Source organism: Macrosteles quadrilineatus, unplaced genomic scaffold, assembly GCF_028750875.1.
Source record: "Macrosteles quadrilineatus isolate MER2022 unplaced genomic scaffold, UCM_ALF_1.0 Scaffold_1__1_contigs__length_201487025, whole genome shotgun sequence".
Lineage (NCBI taxonomy): Eukaryota > Metazoa > Arthropoda > Insecta > Hemiptera > Cicadellidae > Macrosteles > Macrosteles quadrilineatus.
The window spans coordinates 6,103,317-6,125,138 of NW_026542594.1; the positions used below are offsets into that span (position 1 = coordinate 6,103,317).

At 33.7% G+C, this 21,822-nt stretch overlaps 1 protein-coding gene across 1 annotated transcript; it reads left to right on the plus strand.

Annotated features, from left to right (window-relative positions):
* Positions 1 to 20,087: 20,087 nt before the first annotated feature.
* Positions 20,088 to 21,182, plus strand: LOC128990144 (uncharacterized). Its single transcript, XM_054412450.1, has one exon. It carries the CDS (start codon positions 20,088 to 20,090, stop codon positions 21,180 to 21,182), a length of 1,095 nt encoding a protein of 364 aa, XP_054268425.1.
* Positions 21,183 to 21,822: the final 640 nt, after the last annotated feature.

The window sequence follows — 21,822 nt, forward strand, 5'->3', positions numbered from 1 at the left end:
AGGCTGGGTATCGTCGTAAGTTTTTACTAAAACAAAACTATCCGCAATATTTATCCATAAACATCGAAATCTTAAGGTTTTTCTCAAATTGTACCCTTTGAGTGCCAACGTCCGGGGAACCGGACGTTTTTAAAACGAGCCAAAAGTGCCGACGTCCGGCCGACCGGACGTTTTTAGAACGAGCCAAAAGTGCCAACGTCCGGCTGACCGGACGTTTCGTAATGATCGAACAGTTGTCATAACAACCGAATGGATACTCGGATTCTTTTAACCCATATATTAGAATTGAGTCGAAAGTTACTAGATGCGATACATCGATTTTCGTTGGTCGAAATATCGAAAATTCGATTTTTACGAAATTTTAACCTAAAAATCGCCAGATCGCGCTCGGCATTTTTAGCGCGACCTTCGGGAAAAACCATCGGCATATTTTGAGCGTTACTTTCATTTCTCGCCTGGCACTCTAAGGGTTTTAATATTTTAGTGATAATTATGTGAAACAAGGTATTTTTTTATTTCATAAAAAAACAAAAAAACAAATGATAACAACAAATACAATTTTTAAGAGCATAATTGTAGTATGTTTGGTTTGTTACATGATGAATCTCCCAAATTAATAATTGCTATACATTTTGTCAAACATTTTTTATCGGGTAATTTTTTTTAATAAGTGCTTTATTCAATGATAAGGTACTTTAATGATTTCTTATGATATGGCGACCATACAAAGTAGGTATTTTAAGCCAAGTATGAATGGAGATGAGTGTAGGATTAGTGGTGCAATCTTGTAGTCTTGTTAGTGACTAAGGCCGACATATTCCTTAGAAACGGCTGTTAATTAATAGCCCATATAGCTAATGGCAACTAAGGGACCTACAGTTTATAGTGGAATCCGAACCACATTTTTGCCTTGGTATTAACGAATTGGTATACTTATCGGGATAATCGGGATAGTACTGCGGATAGTCGTAGTACTCACTAGTGCGGACGTTAATCTACAACAGGGAGTATCGCATCCACAGTGCATGCCTATAAATATCCACAATTCGTGATCCCCTAGTAGCTGGATTACAGGACGACGTTCCAGTCTGTAGTATGTACATCTAAAAACATAACACTTTGAAACAATGGTTGATAACAACCGTCTGTTTGGTTGACACAATTGTTTGCTTCTAAAATGAATATGAGTCTATAACAACATTTAGCACAAAAATAAACGAACATTTTTCTATAAACAAAATATAAAAACACAATTAGAGTACTCAATAGACAAGAAAACATAATGCAGAATTAAGGATATCAGATAAAAGTAAACTAGTTTCAAGGTCTTTTTAGTTTTGTTTACCTAAAATGTAGAGGTTAAACTCACTTATAAGTTCACATCCATACTTCTAAGCTTCTCTAAGGTATTTTGTAAAGACACGCCAATCCTTCACGTTTAGATATTGATAATATTCTACTTCACTCAAAATGTTGCTTCCTAACCAATGCCTTCTAATACTACCCAAAATTGGACAGACAGCAATGAAGTCAAAGGTAGTTTCTCACCTTTTAAGATTGCATAATGAGCAAATAAAATTTTGTTCGGTCCAGGGTTTATAATTAAGATTCACCAGCTCTGCCCTAGCTTTAATCGCCCAAGAAATTGGCTCCACCTCGCTGAAGGCAAGGGGAGTCTTATATCCTAGTTCAAGGTCAACTCGCAAAAGCTGTTTGTGATAAACAGATGTCAGGTAATTTACTTCCTAAAGTGTTTTGCCGTTAGTAAAAAATAATCAAAGCATTGATCTCTAAGGCCACTAGTTTCAATAATTTATAGCAATTTTAGTTTTTGCAATTAACTAAAACATAGCACCCTGGATGATAAGTTCAATAGGTTTGATATGTTATATCACAAATTTCATAAACGTATTAATATTTTGAGAGAGCTTGCCTTGTGGTCGTGGGTGGGGGTTCGGTCTCCGACATTCTGGGCACAAATATCACTACCAACCGCCAATAGTTTTAGCTATTTAATAACGCAATGACCTGCTTGGCCTGCCCCTAAAGTAATGTGTTAAGGTCGATTCACACACATCAGTCCAGTCACAGTTCCGTTACAGTCCAGTTGCAGTCCAGTTACGGTCCAGTCACAGTTGCATCAGCAATTTCTCAGTCAATTGTCCGTCAGTTGGTTTCAGTCAGTCTTCCGTCTCTAATATTTACAGTAATTTACAGTCAAAAAAATTAAATTCTAAACCTATATTCTATTAAATTATCATTGTCCATCTTGTTGATTGTTACAAACAGTACTCAAATTATAAACACAACCATTTAAATAACAATAACACCATTTTCTAACCTCAAACAGTTCCGTCAGGCGTCCGAACAATCAAAAAATATCGGTGGAAAGAAATCTGAAATTCACTGACGGGACTGCAACGGATAAGTGTAGATAGCGCGATAGAAAATCCTTTATAGAATATTTTTGTTAACTGTGACGTGCCTGAAGTGACTGGACTGTGGCGTGCCGTAACTGATGTGTATGAATCGACCTTTAAACGGACATAGGCTAGAACCGTCCCATCACGTGATCGAATGCAATTGCAAAAAACATTGCCATCTTATGACACCTATAGGCCTACATCCGAGCCTGTTTTATAAGCTTTCGGTCGTGAGACCATTACACAGATTCAAATCCATAAATCCTCCTCATTTTCACTTGCTAACCCATATAAATAGTAATCATTACAGAATTTACCATACGTTAACGTTGCTAATGTTATTAATTTGACTAAAATATTTGTATCAACAGGTTTTTACATTCCTCTTCATACTTCATCTAACATAACATAAATACAGTTGTATGAATACTCTTGGTTTATAGGACTAGATTATATGGTAACTTAACAATAAACTATTAAACTACTAAACAAAAGTAGCGAAAGTTACCATACGTTAACGTTGCTAATGTTATTAATTTGATTAAAATATTTGTATCAACAGGTTTTTACATTCCTCTTCATACTTCATCTAACATAACATAAATACAGTTGTATGAATACTCTTGGTTTATAGGACTAGATTATATGGTAACTTAACAATAAACTATTAAACTACTAAACAAAAGTAGCGAAAACTATCTGATTTAATTAACATACTATAAATTTCTAATGAAATGAAATGTATCATACGTTTTTGAGATAGTGTACTATTACATACATAGGATGATTAAAACCACACACAGAGTTGTTACTTGTGAAAAAGATAAAACTATTTACTTACGCCACTCAAAGTACGATTGCATATTTTTATAATATAAATATACTCTTGTAAAATGGGTACCATATATCGATGACTACAAATGAAATCCGTATTTCCAATGAACTCTGTAAATAACCTAATACAATTTAAAAATCTAATTTGATTACATAGACACTCTTCTTTTTCAGTAAAACTGGCATGGAAAGTCAAAGCTATGACTATGTCTTGTGATTCCAAATATTCAGGTAGACTACATACATCTAATGAATGCCAGGGAGGGTATATTTACATTTAAACTAATGGAGAGTTAAAAACCACAAATATCGAACTACATTTCAACTTACTCTGCCTAACTGGCCAATCCCTTTTTATATCGCCCTAAATTGGGTCCGCAATATCTGCTGCTCCTCAACCATGATATGTTTTTTTCATCACTCTGTATTCGAAAATAGCCCTTTTCCATACTTCTGAGATCTTTGAAAATCTTCAATTTCCAAATACAAAAAACAAATACTAATCAGTTGACTTTTCCTGACATAAACATTACTTTCTCTAAACAAACAATACTTTGTCTGACATCAATGAAGTTACAACCTAAGTTCCCGGTTAGCTCAAAATCAGCTGAATTTTAAACTAAAATTAATTTGATTTTGAAAAAATTTTACACTAAACACAGCCGTATTTTGTTTAGATTAGAAACATTAATAGACTACGAAATATCGGATAATTTTTTTTTAGTGTGATGAAGTAGTTTTGTTCATCGTGATAAAAAGTATCGTTCAATAGTCGTCACGAAAGTCCCATTTTGGGGCTCGATAGTGTTTCTCATGCTTGTCTTTTACTCGTATGTAAACACTATCCCGCCCCGAAATGGGTCACTTTCGTGACTAGTAGTGAAATATACTATAACATATTTGTATTTTGTATTTAACTAAGTTGTAAAATAAAAATTAAATCATCCAAACAGAATTCTAAAACTATTAAAATTTTGAGTTCTGCGTATATAAAAAAAATATTCGTAATAAATCGTCAATAACATTTTTGTTAAAGGTCATATCAGCATTTTATTAGATCAATTGTTTATTTTGTCTAGTGTACATATTTAAATTAAATGATAGTGTTGGTTTTCAAATATACCAACTCAAAAGTTGGAGTTATGTGCTGTCCAATAACTAAGACAGTACTAATTTAGTAATTCGTATAACAATTTTTTTTTATTTGTAGTTATACCAATTACCATACCTTGTTTCCACATTAAAGAATAATATTCTTTATTTGTTTTGTAAAATATCTTACAATGCGTAATGCATTATCACGTCAAATAACTTAAAATGTTCCATTGTTCAATAAGTCATAACAGCACCGTGTAGTATGGTGGGAGGAGAGGTTCTAATATTCTAGTGTACCGTACCGTTAGTTTTAACGTCTCCTGCTTACATCCTTCCGGCTACCTATGCCCGAGGCTATTGTTCCTAAAACTCAATGTTTATAGCTGAACTGTTATGAGCAAAATCAATGGGTTGTTTTTTATTTCTACGAATATGGACTTACTTTTCATCTGATAGATTCAAACAATTTCTAGATCTAAAAATCCTGGTCCGTAAGTCCGTAGGCCCTCTGACAAAATACGTACATTCCAATATTTTACGTTTTTTTCACCAAACCGAATTCACTTATTGGTTTTTAAACAACAATAATAGTTTTTTGAAACTTTATATTCAAATATCATCGTGAAAGTATCTTTCTAACTGAAAGTTATAGGTATAAAATATGCAGCAAGCTAATACACGACCAGTCTCACACTTAACTGGCGCTCAGCTTCTTTAGAATATTTATCCCTTGAGCGTCTTTTAGTGGAACTCTAAGTAAACCTGTTTATTTTAGATACAGAGGAGAATAAATATTTTCCGTTTTAAGAAGCTGTAAGTCAAGCGTACATTATTTTTTAGGTATACCATTAATTGCTTTCAAACGATTACTTACTACACTTGTTTTCAATAAATTCGTTGTAGGTTACATTTATGTCTGATACTTACTTTGTAAAATTTGAAAACTTAAATTAATGAAAACAGGTAATAGAAACAAAAGGTATTTCTTTCATTCAATTCCATGAAAGAAGCTACTTCATTTATAAGGATAAAAAGGCAGATTATTCTGGTACGTCTTTTAATGCACAGTATTTTACTATTTGATTTATTGTAAAGTTATAAAATAACACTAGCATGACTATTCAGTTAAATATCACCAGGAAACGTACTGTAATATCTAGTTTCTTGACTTTATCTCTCAAGTAAAGCATATAAAATATGGTATTTTTGTAAGGCTTTTATAACTTTCTACGACTTTTTCCATAGGTTTATCTGATGTATTTGATCAATAAAACGACATTAACAAAAATAGCACAAACATATGTAAAAATACAGTGTTTTTGCAAAATTAAGAGAAATGTACCAAACATACAACAGATGTGTAATTTTAAGACAGATATAATGTAAAATCATCTTTCAAACAAAAGAAAACCTTTCCCAATCCGACAAATAGTATGTAAAATACATACTTTAAAAGAAATCCTTTGCCACCATATTGATGACGTCATAACCGGAAAATGTGGGGGATAGGAGGTAAACACCCACAGTTTTAAAAATCTGTAGACATAAAAAACTAAACTTTTATATTTAGTACACGTGTAAGTGTGTAAGTGTGTTCATAAAATTCGTCAATATTTATAATAAAACTAAACCCTTACTATGCAGAATCGCCTCGCCAATTCGCCGAAGTTCAAAAATGTAAACAAAACAAATTAGCATATGACACAAGTTCAGCAACAGCTGATCTTGTGGTTCACCGCCGTCCCACCGGGCCGCGCATCAGTCGCCCGCGCCTGCGCAGGAACCCCAGCCACAGCGCTGGATGTGCGCGGCGCTCGCAGAGACAGTGAGTCGGGGTCGGCGAGAGTCGACAGTCAGCAGGAAGCAGGAGCACTCGGAGCAGTGGCCTGAGCAATTAGGCAGAAGACGGACGCCCGACCCTACACTCTCGCTCACGCCAAGTAAGTGGACGACATTCGCCATTCGCCGTTGTTAATATCCTAGGGCGCCTAGGATAACTCGACCTCACTCGCTATCGTTTATTTCCTGTTAATTAATTACGCTATTTAAGTCAAACGTCCGCGGGAAGTTTCGTCTTAAATTTAATTGAATTATTAACAGAGATCGATTTATTTAAACCGGTGAATATCTTTATCGTTTTACTATAACATAGAGTGTTATCTGTTTTGTTAAAATAACTCTGTGAATATATAACGATCAGCTTTGATTTGTGGAATATCTGAATTTCGTTCGTTACATAATTTATAGACCGTGAGTTCAAAGAAGTAACGGTCAGAACGAGATCCGCCCGGTTATAATTCCTTTCTGTTTTAATTGTGTTGTTTTATTTGTATTGTTTAAATCTATTCAAGTTCGATCGGTTTCGGTCACGCAAGGTGGCTTTTTCATATTCGTGTGTTTTTGTTTGTTTTGTTTATCGCGTAGGTCCGTGAGAACACGGTGTTACCTAAATATAATGTGTGGTGTTTAGTTTGTAGTCAATGTTGTTCGTAATTACTGTAGCAGCACTTCAGCTGTGAGATATTTTATCTATGGGAATAAGAGTTAATTAATAGTGGATTTATTAGAGTGATTTTAATACTTTGTTGGCTTCTTTACTAACTAACACGCTTTAATTTGCTTGTACAGATTTCAGAACTATACTAACCATTGTAGCTATTCATTATCTTTTATACTAGAACCAGTGCACAGTAGTTATGTTCTATGTCGTTGTTTAGCCGCTATTAAGTGTTAATGTTCTATGTAGTTGCTTTACTATATTTACCACTTCATTATTAATTATTCATTTAGCCTTCCACTAATTATTGATGTGTTGAACAATATGCATTTAAATATTCTAACTCATGATACGACTCCGCTACTAACACACTAACCTTAGAAATAGCTTCAAATCTTAGCATAACGCTTAACTTTGCTTAACCTTTGACTATTAACGCTTAACTAAGGCTTTGGGGATTCGTATTGGCTTTGGGAATTTTAATTCGCCGTGACGTTAGATAGTTAAGCCCCAACTTCTGTTTCCATTCTTCACCATTTCCTCGATTCCTGGACTGTTGCTAATTGAGTGATCTGTGTATCGTATGTGTTGTGTGTGTGCAGCTAACTGCTTTGGTTAGCTGTAGTTTGCTAAGTAGCTTTTCTTCTTTCTCTATTACTTCGGGCACACCGGAAATAAGTTAGATTTAATTAGCACTTAAGCTCTTAGCTATAAGTCTCCTACTCTGTCACTTTATGACTATGAATGTTTGTTGCTTGCCACAAACTTTTCTTTCTTCTTTCTCTATTACTTCGGGCACACCGGAAATAAGTTAGTTATAAGTTAGCTTTAACCTATTCTGGAAAACCCGGAAATAAGTTAGTTATTAGCTAGCTTTAACCTATTCCGGAAAACCCGGAAATAAGGTATTTATAAGTTAGCTTTAATTACTTCGGGCACACCGGAAATAAGTTATTTATAAGTTAGACCTAAGGTATCCCGGAAAATCTGGGAATAAGTTAGTTTTTAGTTAGGCTTAATCTATTTGAAATAAGTCTTTGTGTGCTCAATCTGTGTGTCTGTGTGTGTGTGTGTGTCTCGTATGTTACTCTTTCTATAACGACCCTTCTCCGCCCTACTCTGTATGTTCGTTTGCACCTTTCCATATTCCTACTCTCTCACGGGGCTTTGAACTAGTCCACTCGCCCGAAACGCATTGTATTATTTTAAATAATAAAGACGCATCTAAACTAATTCTGCTCGGTCCGTGGCGCATGGACGTAGGGTATTAAATTAAATAAATAATTAACACTCCACCGAGGAGGTTGTGAACAGAGTCGCGCACGAAGCTATAACTTCGAAACAAAATCTCGCCCTCCCTCTTTTATTCACTCGTTTCCTGGCAATGATGAAGCACGAATAAAGCCAAGAGGCAAAATATTCCCGCCTGAGCCAGGAAAACGACTTTAGGAGACAAAAGCGGGAAACTCGACCAAAATTGACCCCCGGAATAACCCAGCACGGCTAGGCTATCAGGGACGCGTAACTCCCCGACCCGACAAATTACCGAAACACACCCGGAAGCGGGTAACAAAATGGCGCCCGAACAGGGACTTATCGCATAATATATTGTTTGAAATAGAGAGAAAAATGGCAGGCGCAAATGAGAAAAACGACGGGGTAACGCACGCGACCATGAGTACGCCCGAAACGACTACGGGTCCACTTACGACCTTGTTGACGCACACGACGCAAACACTTACCGCTGTTTCCGTACCTTCAATAGGACAACCCATAACAACGTTTACGAGTACCGGCGCGATCCCAAAACAAAGAATGGAATCAGGGTGCGACTTCCAAGTTGTTCAAGTTGTCCAAGTTCGCCCTTCAAGAGTCAGCTGCTGGACCTTAGCTTATGGTACTAATAATTTCAATTTCAGTATAACCAGCTGATAGAGTATTCCGTTTTATTCTCTCATTAATTTCACTACTTGACATTGGCCTAATTTGTTATTCCTCTTTGTAGTACAATATTCTCAGTGGTATCATTCTGATTGTTCTTTTATTTTCGACTGTATAAACATATATCGCAATCATATTTACGTTCGTGATTCATGAAATAAAATTTTGATCAGTCGGTAGTAATGGTGGAATAGCGTGTCATAAGGCGCAGGTTAAATTTTTGAAAGTTTGTAAGCATATTATGTCGAAAATGGATTTTTCCTGACTTTGCCCCTGGTCTAGAACTTACGCATAATTTAGTTATACCATTAACTATGAATACAGAAGGCTATACCCTAAGTAAGTAAGTATAAACATGTTTCTTGGAGCCAGTTCTGAGATCGAAGTAACAAATTTTCAAGGTGTAGTTATAGTATAAATTAGGATAGGATAATGGTTTTAGTAAACAAGCGAACATAGAGCGTAAAAACCTGCTTGTCCCCTAACTGATGAAGACAGCTGGCATTTCGGCCCTGGGCAGCAGTACGTAGCTATCAGCCTCTAATAAACGTTTGTAAAACGGTTAAAAAATATTTGTATCTTTGTCGTGTGGTTACGAATGATTGAAAACTGTATACCCAAGTTTAATTTTACCCCTTTAATAAATGTGCATTCTTTTCCATGGTAAATACAGTTTATTATTGAATTAAGAACAAGTGAAAATTTAAAATTCACTTCACACAACAAATGAATGATATGTTTTTGTCAGAGTCATGCATAGAAATTAATATCAATGTATTTTGTGTAAAGTACATTATTCAATATATTATTGGATAAAACAGAATCCAGGCAAATTTGAATTCTCATTTCACATCGATGTATAAAACGATATTCAAATAGTTTCTCTGTGCTATATTAATGCATCAAACATATTGCTTATTCTAATTCCATACAATGCATTCCATTTAATTGCCGTTATACATCAATGATTGATGCATTGAACATTTAAATCGATAAAATTGCAATACCGTACACTATAAATTTATAATAACACTACTACAAAAATGTTTAAAGATGGATCTTCATACACAATATTACTAGGTAAAATTTAGTTTTTTATTATCAAATTGCAACGTGGCAAGTTTTTTCTTTTACGAGGTACACAACCTATTTCCATGGTCAGGTTTTGACTAATGAACAAATATTGGGTATTGGGTATTTAGTGGCTAGAGTATTGGACCTCGGAGTGGGAGGGACGGGTTCAATTCCCGGCATATCCATAACACTTTAATGGGTTTGGACCGCTTTCCCCTAAAAGCGTTTAAACCATGTAATCCTAAGTAAAGATGTTGACTAAACATTGTCCTGAAAGATGGTTCCTCAGAAATATAAGTTAATTTTGAAACTTCAAATGCAATGATTACATGGTTTTACAATATTTATTTAGTAATCATACTAAACACTGAGTTGTACAAACTCTTGTTAACTAATAAATTTCCAAGGGAGATTTTGTTTTTTAGCCTAATATATTGTATGTCATACCATCAAAGTATAATGAACCACATAGTCAATCAGTACAGTATGAACTTACCACTGATACAATTAGGTCCATACCACCTCATGATCCCAGTGATTAGAGGTTCCTCCACATTCTTGCAACTGATAATTGTAAGATTGGCTGAGGCATAAAAAAAAACATTAAAGATGGAACTAAATACACTTCTGATTTAAAGAGTTATAGCTGTATAAAATATACCTAATATGCATTTCGTTTGTTTGTTTTAATATTTACAACTAAATTCAATCCTGATAAAAGTACAAATTTTTTCTTTTCTTTTACCTTGTTCGTTTTTGAACCAACATACATGGGACAAAAGTAAACAAACAAGTAAACTCATACAAAGTCAGTGGTTTGATCCGATATCACCAGCCTCACGATGTTGACACTACAGATTGTTTGCCCACATGTGTAGGTATACGTTTATGTTAGTACTGTAGTGTTGAGTGCAAATTCTACCCTAATTTGATGATTTCATGCATGGCATATTAACCTCGCTGTAACTCTAGAACTGTTAATATAGTAGTAGAACTGTAGTAATTTAGTAGTAGTAGTGTAGTATGTCTATAGAATGACACATAATAAAATAGATTGTAATTTGGCTGTGTACATAATTTATCAATTTACATCCATACGTTAAAACCTTACAGTGTATTTGTGCTTAAGAAAACAAAAACATAAACAAATACCCCCACCGGAGCAAATGCGCAGACTATGTAAATCTCAGTACTCGTGATTGTATTATAACAAATTCCTTAAACATGTAATATTTATTTTATATTCAAATGACATAAGATTCAACGAGTACTTAAGTTTGCTTGTACGGGAAAGTAAACAAGTGTTTTTTTGTATAAAATTCTAATATCTTAGGATGAAAAAATATTAAAAAAAATTAAACATTATTTGAATACATCCAAAAACAAGCAAACTGCAATATACTTATCCGCATCATGGGATATGTACAAAAAGAATTACATGGAAATACTGTAACATTTTCAAAATTTGCTCCGTAGCCTTTATATGTACAACAGTGATTCAGTACACACAATTCTTTGTTTTATAGCTCTACACGATTACTGCAATAAAAATTAGGCATTTCCATGTTTAAAGAGAAAATAGCAAAAAACATTAAATTACAAAAATAATTACTCCCATAACCCAACGTAACAATAATTACCTTATTCTTTTGGTTTATGGACCTGTTTATCCAGCTCTACAAATTAATGTCAAATAAAAGACTTCGGCCGTTGGAGCTACGAACTTTGAACGGCCTTAATCCAATCACTACTGCAATTTACATTATCACACATACATTTATCTAACACAAGACACTCTGATCATGATTTTACCCCTGTCTGTCATGCCATTACAAAAAACTTACTAAAGGCAATTTTTATGATGAGAACTTTTGTTAGTTTAAACGATTTTATATAAATTTATCACTTTTTAAAGCGGCATTTTTAACACTTCTTTTATTATATCGGTCGAAGATAATTTATAGATAATTTATCATACAAGAAATGTAAATGTTTGGCTAGGTTTACCTACATTTTTCAAATGCGATTAATATAACACTTCCAATATCTTCATTAAAAATAAATTAGGAATACGATATTTTGTAAATCAATGCAACAAAGCTATTTCCGGTGAACATAACATTATGCATTACATAACATTACATATGCTCTTTAACAAAGATTATTACTAAAAATCTTATTACGCTTAGCTACGGGGAAAATGTTTTCTGCCATAGTTATTATTCCCTGTGAAGAAAAAGGTAGTCTGAACAATAAAATTTCTATATATTCTATATTTGATTCAAATGAATATGTTCATGTTTGATAGCTCATACAACCAATTAAACAAATATTAAAGACCGATAGTTTGGAGATGGATATTAAAAGGAATATCTGTTATTTATTTCAATAAGTCAAAACGTATAGTAAATATTGAATGAACCCCACTATCTCCAGAGGATGTGTTACTAAGTGAATAAACCACCACAACTGCCAGATAACTGTCAATCATTGAACCTAACGATGAAGAAATTCAGTTTCACATCGTAGCTTTTGTAATGTTTGTTTCTGCATTGAATTAGAAGAAAAATTTAAATTACCTACTTCGAGCTATTGAGTTTAATTAAAGTAGAGGTTGTTATATAGTTTGGTTATTTGTTATAGTAATTCATTATTTTAGTAATGAAAACTATAGTTTTATATATGGATGTTTTGGTTTTTAAATTGATGTAGTACACTAAAACGGGATTTAACAATTTACCGTTTATCACATTTTTATCATATCAAAGTCTATAGAATTCCACAGAAATAACGCCACTGGATTTATACTTGTGTACAAAAATAATTTATTTTAGCAATAATGCCGCAGACCTTTTAAAAAGGCCATTTTGCTTATCAACATTCTCATATTGTACTCTACATATTCACGTATATCTATTCAACTTTTTCTTTACATGTCAAGAATTGACTTTAATTTAGCTTATAACAATATTAAGTTTGAAAGTCCTAAGCACTTTTCAAGGCAAACTATTTACTTTTATTTCGAGTCACGTTTCTTTTATTGAAAATTGCTATCTGTAATTTAAGGTCTTAGTGACCTGTTTCCCACGTAGAGTTCATTTATGTATTCAATATTTTAAATATTTAACATTGAGTGCCTATTCCCCTATCGGTTTTTTAAATAAATAAAAGAGTGGTTACTAAATCTTTTCTAAACAGGTGATTGTGAAATGCAGGTATATTTTACTAAGATAACAGAACATTTCAGTAAATTATAAAATGTAATGGTAAGTAATGAACATATTTTACTGTACATAAGCATTTCGTTGTGAAGGTCTAATTATGAAGTTTAATGACCAGGATCAATTTAACGATTCAGATATAACTTAATTATGAGCAGATATTGGAGGTTTCCATTTCCATTTAATTTATCAATGACAGAAAACAAAGATGGTTGGCAACCATTTTAGTTGGCGTAAATAAATATACGGGTTTCAATTAGAACCTGGTGATCCTCATTTTAATTAGAAGCAATTGTAATTGGTCCGAAAAGCTGTCAATTAAACATTTTCAATATAGAGGGTAGGTTAATACAAAAATAAATATCTTTTACGCTTAAAATATCTTTCACGCTTGTATAACTTGTATATACTATAATTAGTTGCCCTATTTTACACGAGTTAATAGTTTATGTATCATAATTACAATAAAAGGGTTATGCTCTGTAATGTGAATCATGAATAACATGTCAATATTAATTATTATCTTCCTGCAATTTTCTAGAATTTTGTGTTGGTGTATTCCAGATCTCCTAATGTTTCTGTAATAAATATCAGCTTGTAATATAAGATGTATAATCACTTTATAATAACTTTATAAAAACGTTTGTCTTTTATGTTATATTTGTATAGTCATAACAATAACCAATGTACGTGTTGCTTGAATTCCTTCAATTGCCAAGTATTACAGGTGTTTTTTTTTACAAATGACAGTCATAATTAATTTCCGATTACTTTGAAAGTGTCGACTGAAATATTTTGGAAATACTCACGATGTACATAACAGTTCGATATAATCAACATTTGTTGTAATTATCATATCATTTTTCAAAAGCCGATCTTGTTTTTTAGTGTTTTCTACAAATGTTTCCTTCTCATAGCCGCATTAGGTTGTCCATAATAACGATTATAAATAATTATATTTATTCTACTTGGTAGTGTTCTATGACTTTCCTTTGTTTTTATTATTTGCAAATCGGCTCTTTCAATGATTGCTCAAGAAATGCATCACATTGTTAATTCGGTTTTATTTTTAGTATATCAAATTGTCCAGGCCTTCTCGCTTCTTTCTATTTAAATATTTACGCGAACCCAAATTTAAATAGTAAATATGTAATTTCAACCATGACAGTAAATATTTTTAGGACAAGTTTCTTTAAATTGCAACTATAATATTAACACCAAGTAAATTATTCAGCTCATAATGTAAACAAAATCTTCTTCATAAGGAACTTCAAAAGCCACTGGGGAGCCCAAGGGACTTTTTCACAAATGTAAGGTCATAGTTTGCAAATTTACACACCCAGACGAACATTATGATAATATGTAATATGTGGAGTTAAATCTTAAAACAAAAAAGCCTTACTGTTTACAAAGTTTCATGTATTGTATTAAATAATATAGAAAATAGATGGATGTTAGATTCTGCTAAGTAACATAAGAAACCAAGACTAATATAACTAGGCAGTCAAAAACTACATTAGAGAAACAAACGTAGAAATATTTTACTTAATGAATTTTCCGTTTCCCTGAATGACACATTGTTTAGTTATATTTTATTCTGAAAAGTGTACAGCAATGGGGCTGGCCATTTTATTAGAGATAAAAAAAACTAGAACACAATTAATAATTTTAAAATTCCAATCAAACTCGTTAGCCATGTTTGTGAAAATAAGATCTTTCCGTTACTAATTGAATTTTATTGGAAACCACCATAGAATATCAAAATTGTTAAAACAAGACAGATGAAAAAAAGGTTTTAGCAGAATAGCACACACATACTTTGTCCCATTAGCTTCTTAACAACCCTAGTATTAAATAATAGTCCTTAATTTCGATTAAATTCAATACAAAAGTTAAAAACAGATATAAAGCTAGGCTAAAAGATATTCAATAGTAAATACAAAATCATGCGAGGAAAAAATTCCACATCCGGCACATGAGATAAAATTGTATTTTTATAATGCATTAAAACAAAACTGGCTGAAAATGATGCTATATGTACTGAATGTAAAATTAAATAGTGACCAGTCTTAAACGTATCCCCACCGTATTACGAGGACTCGCTGGAATGCACAACGAACAGTTCTTACCGTACCTTTTGAAAACCATACAGGAGTACGTTTGGTTTAATATTTTCCCTACAAAATATTTTCCCGACATAAAGTGTTGTTTTTAGGGTATGCTGTTTAGTATACGTAAACCATTATATAACCAACTGTTACGTGGCATATTTGGCCATCAGGCCAGACTGCCAACAGCAATTTTCAGTGTTTTAGAAGTAGCTGAACAAAATGACAAAATACCGATATAAATATAAACATACCTATTTGTAAAGTTTATGATCTGTATAACAAGGCAAATGTAATACCATTATTTGGAAAACTGACAAAAATGACTGTTTGCAAAATGTTTCGTAAGAGTCTCATATTAAGCTTCAAATAATTTATACTATTTTGTCTGTACTTAAACTCATAGCTGTGTATATGGTATTTAATAATTATATCTTTAATTTTTCCTATACAATTACAGTCTCAAAATCACGTTAATTTAGACTATTTTATTTTTTACATTTTGTGCAGCATTCAGAATACTTAGCCGTTATCAGTGTGCGTTCACACAGGATGCATATGCGATACTGTTTATGTTTTAAGACCTAAATGTTAATTAGTTCAGTTTGCTTTTCCTAGTTGGTTGTTTATATCGAGTAGTGTATCATTGGTTGGTAATGTAATATGAAATCAAATTACAAAACGTAACAGTAATTCCACAATACGTTGGTAATAGATTGGCTAGATTGGCATATTATGAAATAAATACTAAGATATTAGCAAACACATTACCGTGCTAGTACATTTTTTTATTTTACTTAATTTTTTATTGTCACATCAGAAATTATCTGATTATTTCAGATTTTCCGCTTGGAATCATTTCTTAAGGTTTATTAGTAAGGATATGTTTTTTTTTCATACCATAAAGACATTTTATACCTCTGAACTTCAATAAAAAGACTTACGACTTGAGTTACCTGCAAGATTAAGTTTAACAGGAAAATTACGAATTGCTAAAAAAATCTGATGACGTTTACCTTCCTGAACGAGGTGTCCGGAAAGATGGGGACGAGGAAACTTAGGGACACGGAAACTTGGGGACAAATCGGGTTTTGAGCCGAGGGGGAGGCAAACGGAGGCTGACTAAGCTCTGAGAACGACTCTTTAAATCGACTCGTTCTCTATTTTTATTGTACCTAGGTCTAGTCGTAACTACGACTTGTATTTATATCTAGTTCTATCTCCCCTTACATTTTTCACCTTGTTTAAATGGATACTTTTGTAGAGCTTAGGGACAACAGATTTAGTACATTGAAGTGTTTTTGTAGGGTTATTTTATTAATCACGGAGTAAACTCGAATTGTAAATGATTATTCAAGCATACATTTTTTAAATAAAAAATACACTTGAATATTTCTAAAACAGTAGCTTCAACTTCGTAAGGATGTTATAGCCTCCAATTTATGTTATACGACCGTGAACATAGACGAATTTCTCTCGTTTGTATTAGAACAATAATACAATATAATTCAGGAACAACCCGTGACTAGCTATTACTGAGAAAGATTAAAGAAATACTTGTTGTAAAATGTAGTCGTAGGCATCTGGTACAAAGTATTCCACATTTTGTTTAATCTAAGCAAACCCATAAAAATTCAGTACTTGGAAAGGTAATGGAAATATGAGTGAACAGAATACAGCGATGTCCCGTTAATCCCCTCGCACGTTTCTCCGAATCGACTTCATTTGCAATTTCTTAGATTTTCCTTTCAACCAGGCCAGTTGTTGGGGTGTCAGGTCACTCGGGTCAGTTAACTTTTGTGTAGTTGCGAGAGTGTGATTGACCTCCAATTCCCAACCTAAATATTGTTTTGGTTTTACGTGGCAATCGCAAAAGAGGAACTCTAAGGATCAGCTGTTGATAAAACTATTTTTTTTGTGAATTCTTAAAAGTGGTAGTAATTTAGGCCTAATTTATTCCTTCGTCGTCAGTATATACTGATTGAAATATTTATATAAACAATTATCCAAACACTGATTTGTATGATATTGGACACGTTTTCTTTAATTCTTTACTGCAAACGTCACTTACCAAATACCAATAATGTGACGATATAATATTTCGTCTGAAAACAAATGCCGATCTGTTTAGAAACGTGTTCTTCCTACAAACTTGCAATTGTATCTTTAAGTTATAAGTTATTTACAATCAGTGACGTGTTTTGGAATCGCTTCCAGGACAATTAATTTAGTGACAAATTTTACACGTTCGTTATCGGTACAGGTTTTTGAAAAAAAATATTTATACATCTCATGTCATAGACTCGCGGGCAAGAATAACTCTTAGTAGGGTCAAAGGAATCCGAATCAGAGTGAATCAATAGTACTAAGTCTTAACAAAGTAATACATTTTGATAAATTTTTGGTCAATTGACAATAACTTGTTAATCTAAATAAGGTGAACTAATGATCTCAGGATGAAACTATCAAATTAATTTAACCAGCAACAATTATATTTTAAGATAAAAAACATCGAACAGTAGGCCTACATTTAAAACATTGTTTATGCCAAAACCATGAGTAACAACGAATTCTGTTAGTTGGCAGCCTAACATGCAAGGTATGATGTTGGATAAGGCAAAAGTATGTAGGCATATAGTTATAACGCCAAGAATAGGAATAATCTTCTTAATGTCTTTCGCTGTGCGATCCGGTAGTGCCGCGAGGCGCGAAACTAAATTAAAATACCCCCGCCGCAGCTAACCTGCAAACTAAGCTAATTTCCATTTACCCGGCTTGAGTTCTACTAAAATATTCCATAAAAATTGTCAGATTTATTTACTATTTAATTAACATTAATTTTAGTAAGTACTTAGGTTTGCTGCTACGGAGTATTTGCTACACTTTTATGTATATGCTCGTCGCCGTATGACTTATAACAACACCATCAACGTTACAGCTTCTTTGGCATAGTTATATTTATTTTTACCATAGTTATAATTACGAGACATCCGTTAATATATCAAGGTGATTATTAAAACTAGGGTTGCTTTCAGAGAGGTGAAAGCCAGTTGAGCGGAACAAACGTGATTTGATATTTGTATAAGTAACTAAATGTAAAAAAGTCAATAGATGTACTAATGCTTGTTTTATTGATTAAAATTATAATAATTCAGATTTGTTTTTACTACATCTTGTTATTCAGATACCTCTTCCAAAAGTGCATTATGGTAGTTTTGACCAGGAAAATATTATCAGTTTATTTGGTGCAACACAAATAAACAACCCAATCACCTACTTATAACCTACACTTTACCTCCCTAATCTAACCTTACTTCAAAACACTTAATGTAGTCACGAATACTCATGAACCCCGACCTACCTTCCCCACATGCCTAAATTAGATGAGTGTTCAATCTGCGTTTTATTAATAAGTGTAATAACTTACTGCACCGTCGATGTAATTCAACATAATATAACCTGTGAGGTATTATCGGATTAAATATCGATTTCGATGCGGTTTGATATATCGCTTATTAAATCCTGATTTCTAACATTGGCTGTTTCTAATCAGCTGGCAACACAAATAGGTTCCCAAGAAAGTAGTCACTGGTCCGTATCCCTCCGCTCCTTGTTTATGCTCCGCGCATTGAGAAAGTAGTTCCGTATATTTTCTCGATTTTCAGTGAATTCCGCGCCTTAAAAAAATGTTTTAACGGCATTTTCTTGTTTATTGAAATCATAGGAATGGTTAAAAAACGTTTAAAAGAAAAGTCTAGAAAGTTCAGAAATACCTTATGATTCTCTTGTTTACATTTTTCTTGTAAACAAAAACTGTCATATGGCTACTTTAGTCCCATAAGCCTAATGTTAAAATTTGGAAATTTTAAGTTCGTTTTAAATTGCATTAGCATTATCTAATTGAAATTTGTTTGTTTATTAACCATCTCACTATTAGTCTAAGTAATCTTGTTAAGTTTGGCTGAAATGTGTTCTGCCGTTATTGAGTGATGTTGCTTTATTTGTTGCATTGAAGTTGATCCCAAAGAGCTACGCTCGCTTCGCTCGCTCCGCTCAATAACTACAAACTGACAAATCAGTTGTAGTCTCCAGGTATTCCGTATTCCATTTACTATGTGATTTACTGTCAACAGTGATATAGTCAGTAGATAGATTTCGTGGGAACTAGATAGTGACAGGATTATGCCGGGTTGCTTCATCCTCAAAATTGCAAAAAAAAATCAAACTAATTATCGCTATTCCAACGCATTATGTGCTTAAACAAATAACATTTGAAACGATTATTTTGTTGTTTAAGAGTTCCTTCCTAATACACTGTATCATCGCATTTTAGGCTACTTAAAATACTTCTTAATTTTTTTAGGTTTACTGTTTGGAAATATTCAAATTATGATTTTGAAGTCAATCCCGTTACTGTAGCTCTCTGTGAATTGAAACAGGAGAACGATTCGTTCTAAAAGAGTCGTTTCAGAGCCTAGTAGTTTTTCAGTTCTTATCAGGCGCTCGTGGAGAGCGGACCTCCTTATCTGTTCATGTCCGGCTAGTTTCCTCGTTGCAAACTGTCCAGCTCATACCTGTCATTGTGTTGTGTTATTGTGATTTTTTATAATTAATAAACTATTTACGCGGTTGGTGAAATCGGGGATAGCCAAGTGGCGTTGGTGAAAAGTGTTTTTTATACAGTAAAGTGGCTCAGAACATGACAAGTGAAAAGTGCGGTAAATGTGAACTACTGATTGATCAGCAGAAAAACTTAATTAAATGCACGGATTGTAATTCTCCGTTCCATTTAACCTGCTGCAGGAACGCGTCTGGAGATTCTTCGAAGAGGTTGACTAGGAATTCATACAAGTGCGAAGGCTGTGTATCCGAAAACTCATCGACGAACAGCAAGATGGGTCTTGATCGCGATACGGCGACTATACTAGATGCGATAGCCGCGCTACGTAAAGACACTAATGAATCTTTCATCGGGTTACGGAAGGAAAGTTCTGAAATGTGGCAGCAAACACAAAATAAATTAGATAAAGTCGAATGTGATATAAATATCCTAACAACGGGCCTCGGTGAAGTCAAACTACAATATGATGAAGTGAAGAGTAAAATAACAGCTACAGACATAAATGTAGAGAAAATACAGGAAGAAAACATAGAACTACAAACCAAAATACTAGATATGCAGACTGAAATCGAAGAGATGCAGCAATATTCCCGTATAGATAATATCGTTATCACAGGAGTGCCCATGCTTAAAGGCGAAAATGTCTTCATGATCCTAGCCGACATTGCCAAAGTCCTCAATATTAACTTCCACCGGTATGACGTGTCGGCTGCCCATCGTCTTTCAAATAAAATGTCCAAAGGTCGTCCTCCCGTGATTGTCGTGAAATTCTCGTCCAGAACTATTAAATCTGAATGGTTAGACGCTAGAAAAGAAAAGGGATCTTTAAAAGCCAACGAAATCCATCGTATCTTTCCTGATTCGACTGTCTACTTTAATGAGCACTTGACCGAACACTCTAGAAAGGTCTTTAACTTAGGCAGGGATATGGTCAAAGAGAAATGTCTGGCTTATGTCTGGGTGAAGGACGGGCGCATACTCGTCAAGCAAACGGAACAAGGGAAAACCATCCGAGTAAAAACTGAAAACGATCTCAAGCGAATTCGTCGTTCTTCTTCTGGACCTGCCGCTCTCAAAGATGAGGTCTCCGAAGCCGCCGCCCCCGGGAACGCCACCACCCCAGTGGTCAACTCAGATGCCCCAAGCTTCACCCCCGGTGATGTTGACTCCGCAGCCTCTGCCGCCGTCCCCGGGAACGCCGCCGCCCCAGAGGTCAACCCAGCTGTCCCAACTAACTCCACCAGCTTCACCCCCGGTGATGTTGACTCCGCAGCCTCTACCGCCGCCCCCACTGTCACCACCCCACCGACCAACACGTACGCCAAGACACTGGCCTCACCAGCTAAACCTGGGGTACCCTCAAAGTAAAGTTTTAACACCATAAATTGTAAGTCCCTCTTTTAGAGTATACTTTTTATTTAGATGCATAGTATTTATTTATTTTCTCAGAGTACCTATCAAATTTAATTTTTTCATTAACCACAGTTTATCTGTAAAGAAACAGTTCAGTAAATGTAATATGTATGTGTTAAATCTCCTATAAGTATAGATATCTTTTACCTGAAACAAAAGTCAATTTTAGATATCTTTATTTAATACCCCATAGTAATTTTAGTTAAACTCAGGCAAATCAATAATGTGTCTTTTATAACGATAAAGAGAAATACAAATAGCATCGTAATTAGGTATCTACTTACACACTACAGTATACTCTTTTAGATGTAACAATACTTTTTAGCTATAACAATTGTTTAGTTGCTTTTATGGTAACCAGAAAAATATCTTACGACATAGTTAGTTTCCACTAAAAGTAGTTGTTTATTAGGTCTTTTTATTTTATTTAATAATTTGTTCAATAATAGTAAAAGTATATTTTAGAGATACCACAGTGAAATTATAAATAATACAGACAAATTAAATACCACTTTAGTGTAACCAAAAACAATAATACATTAAACTATAATTATTAGTCAATTACAAATACACAATACGTATTCCAAATAATTAA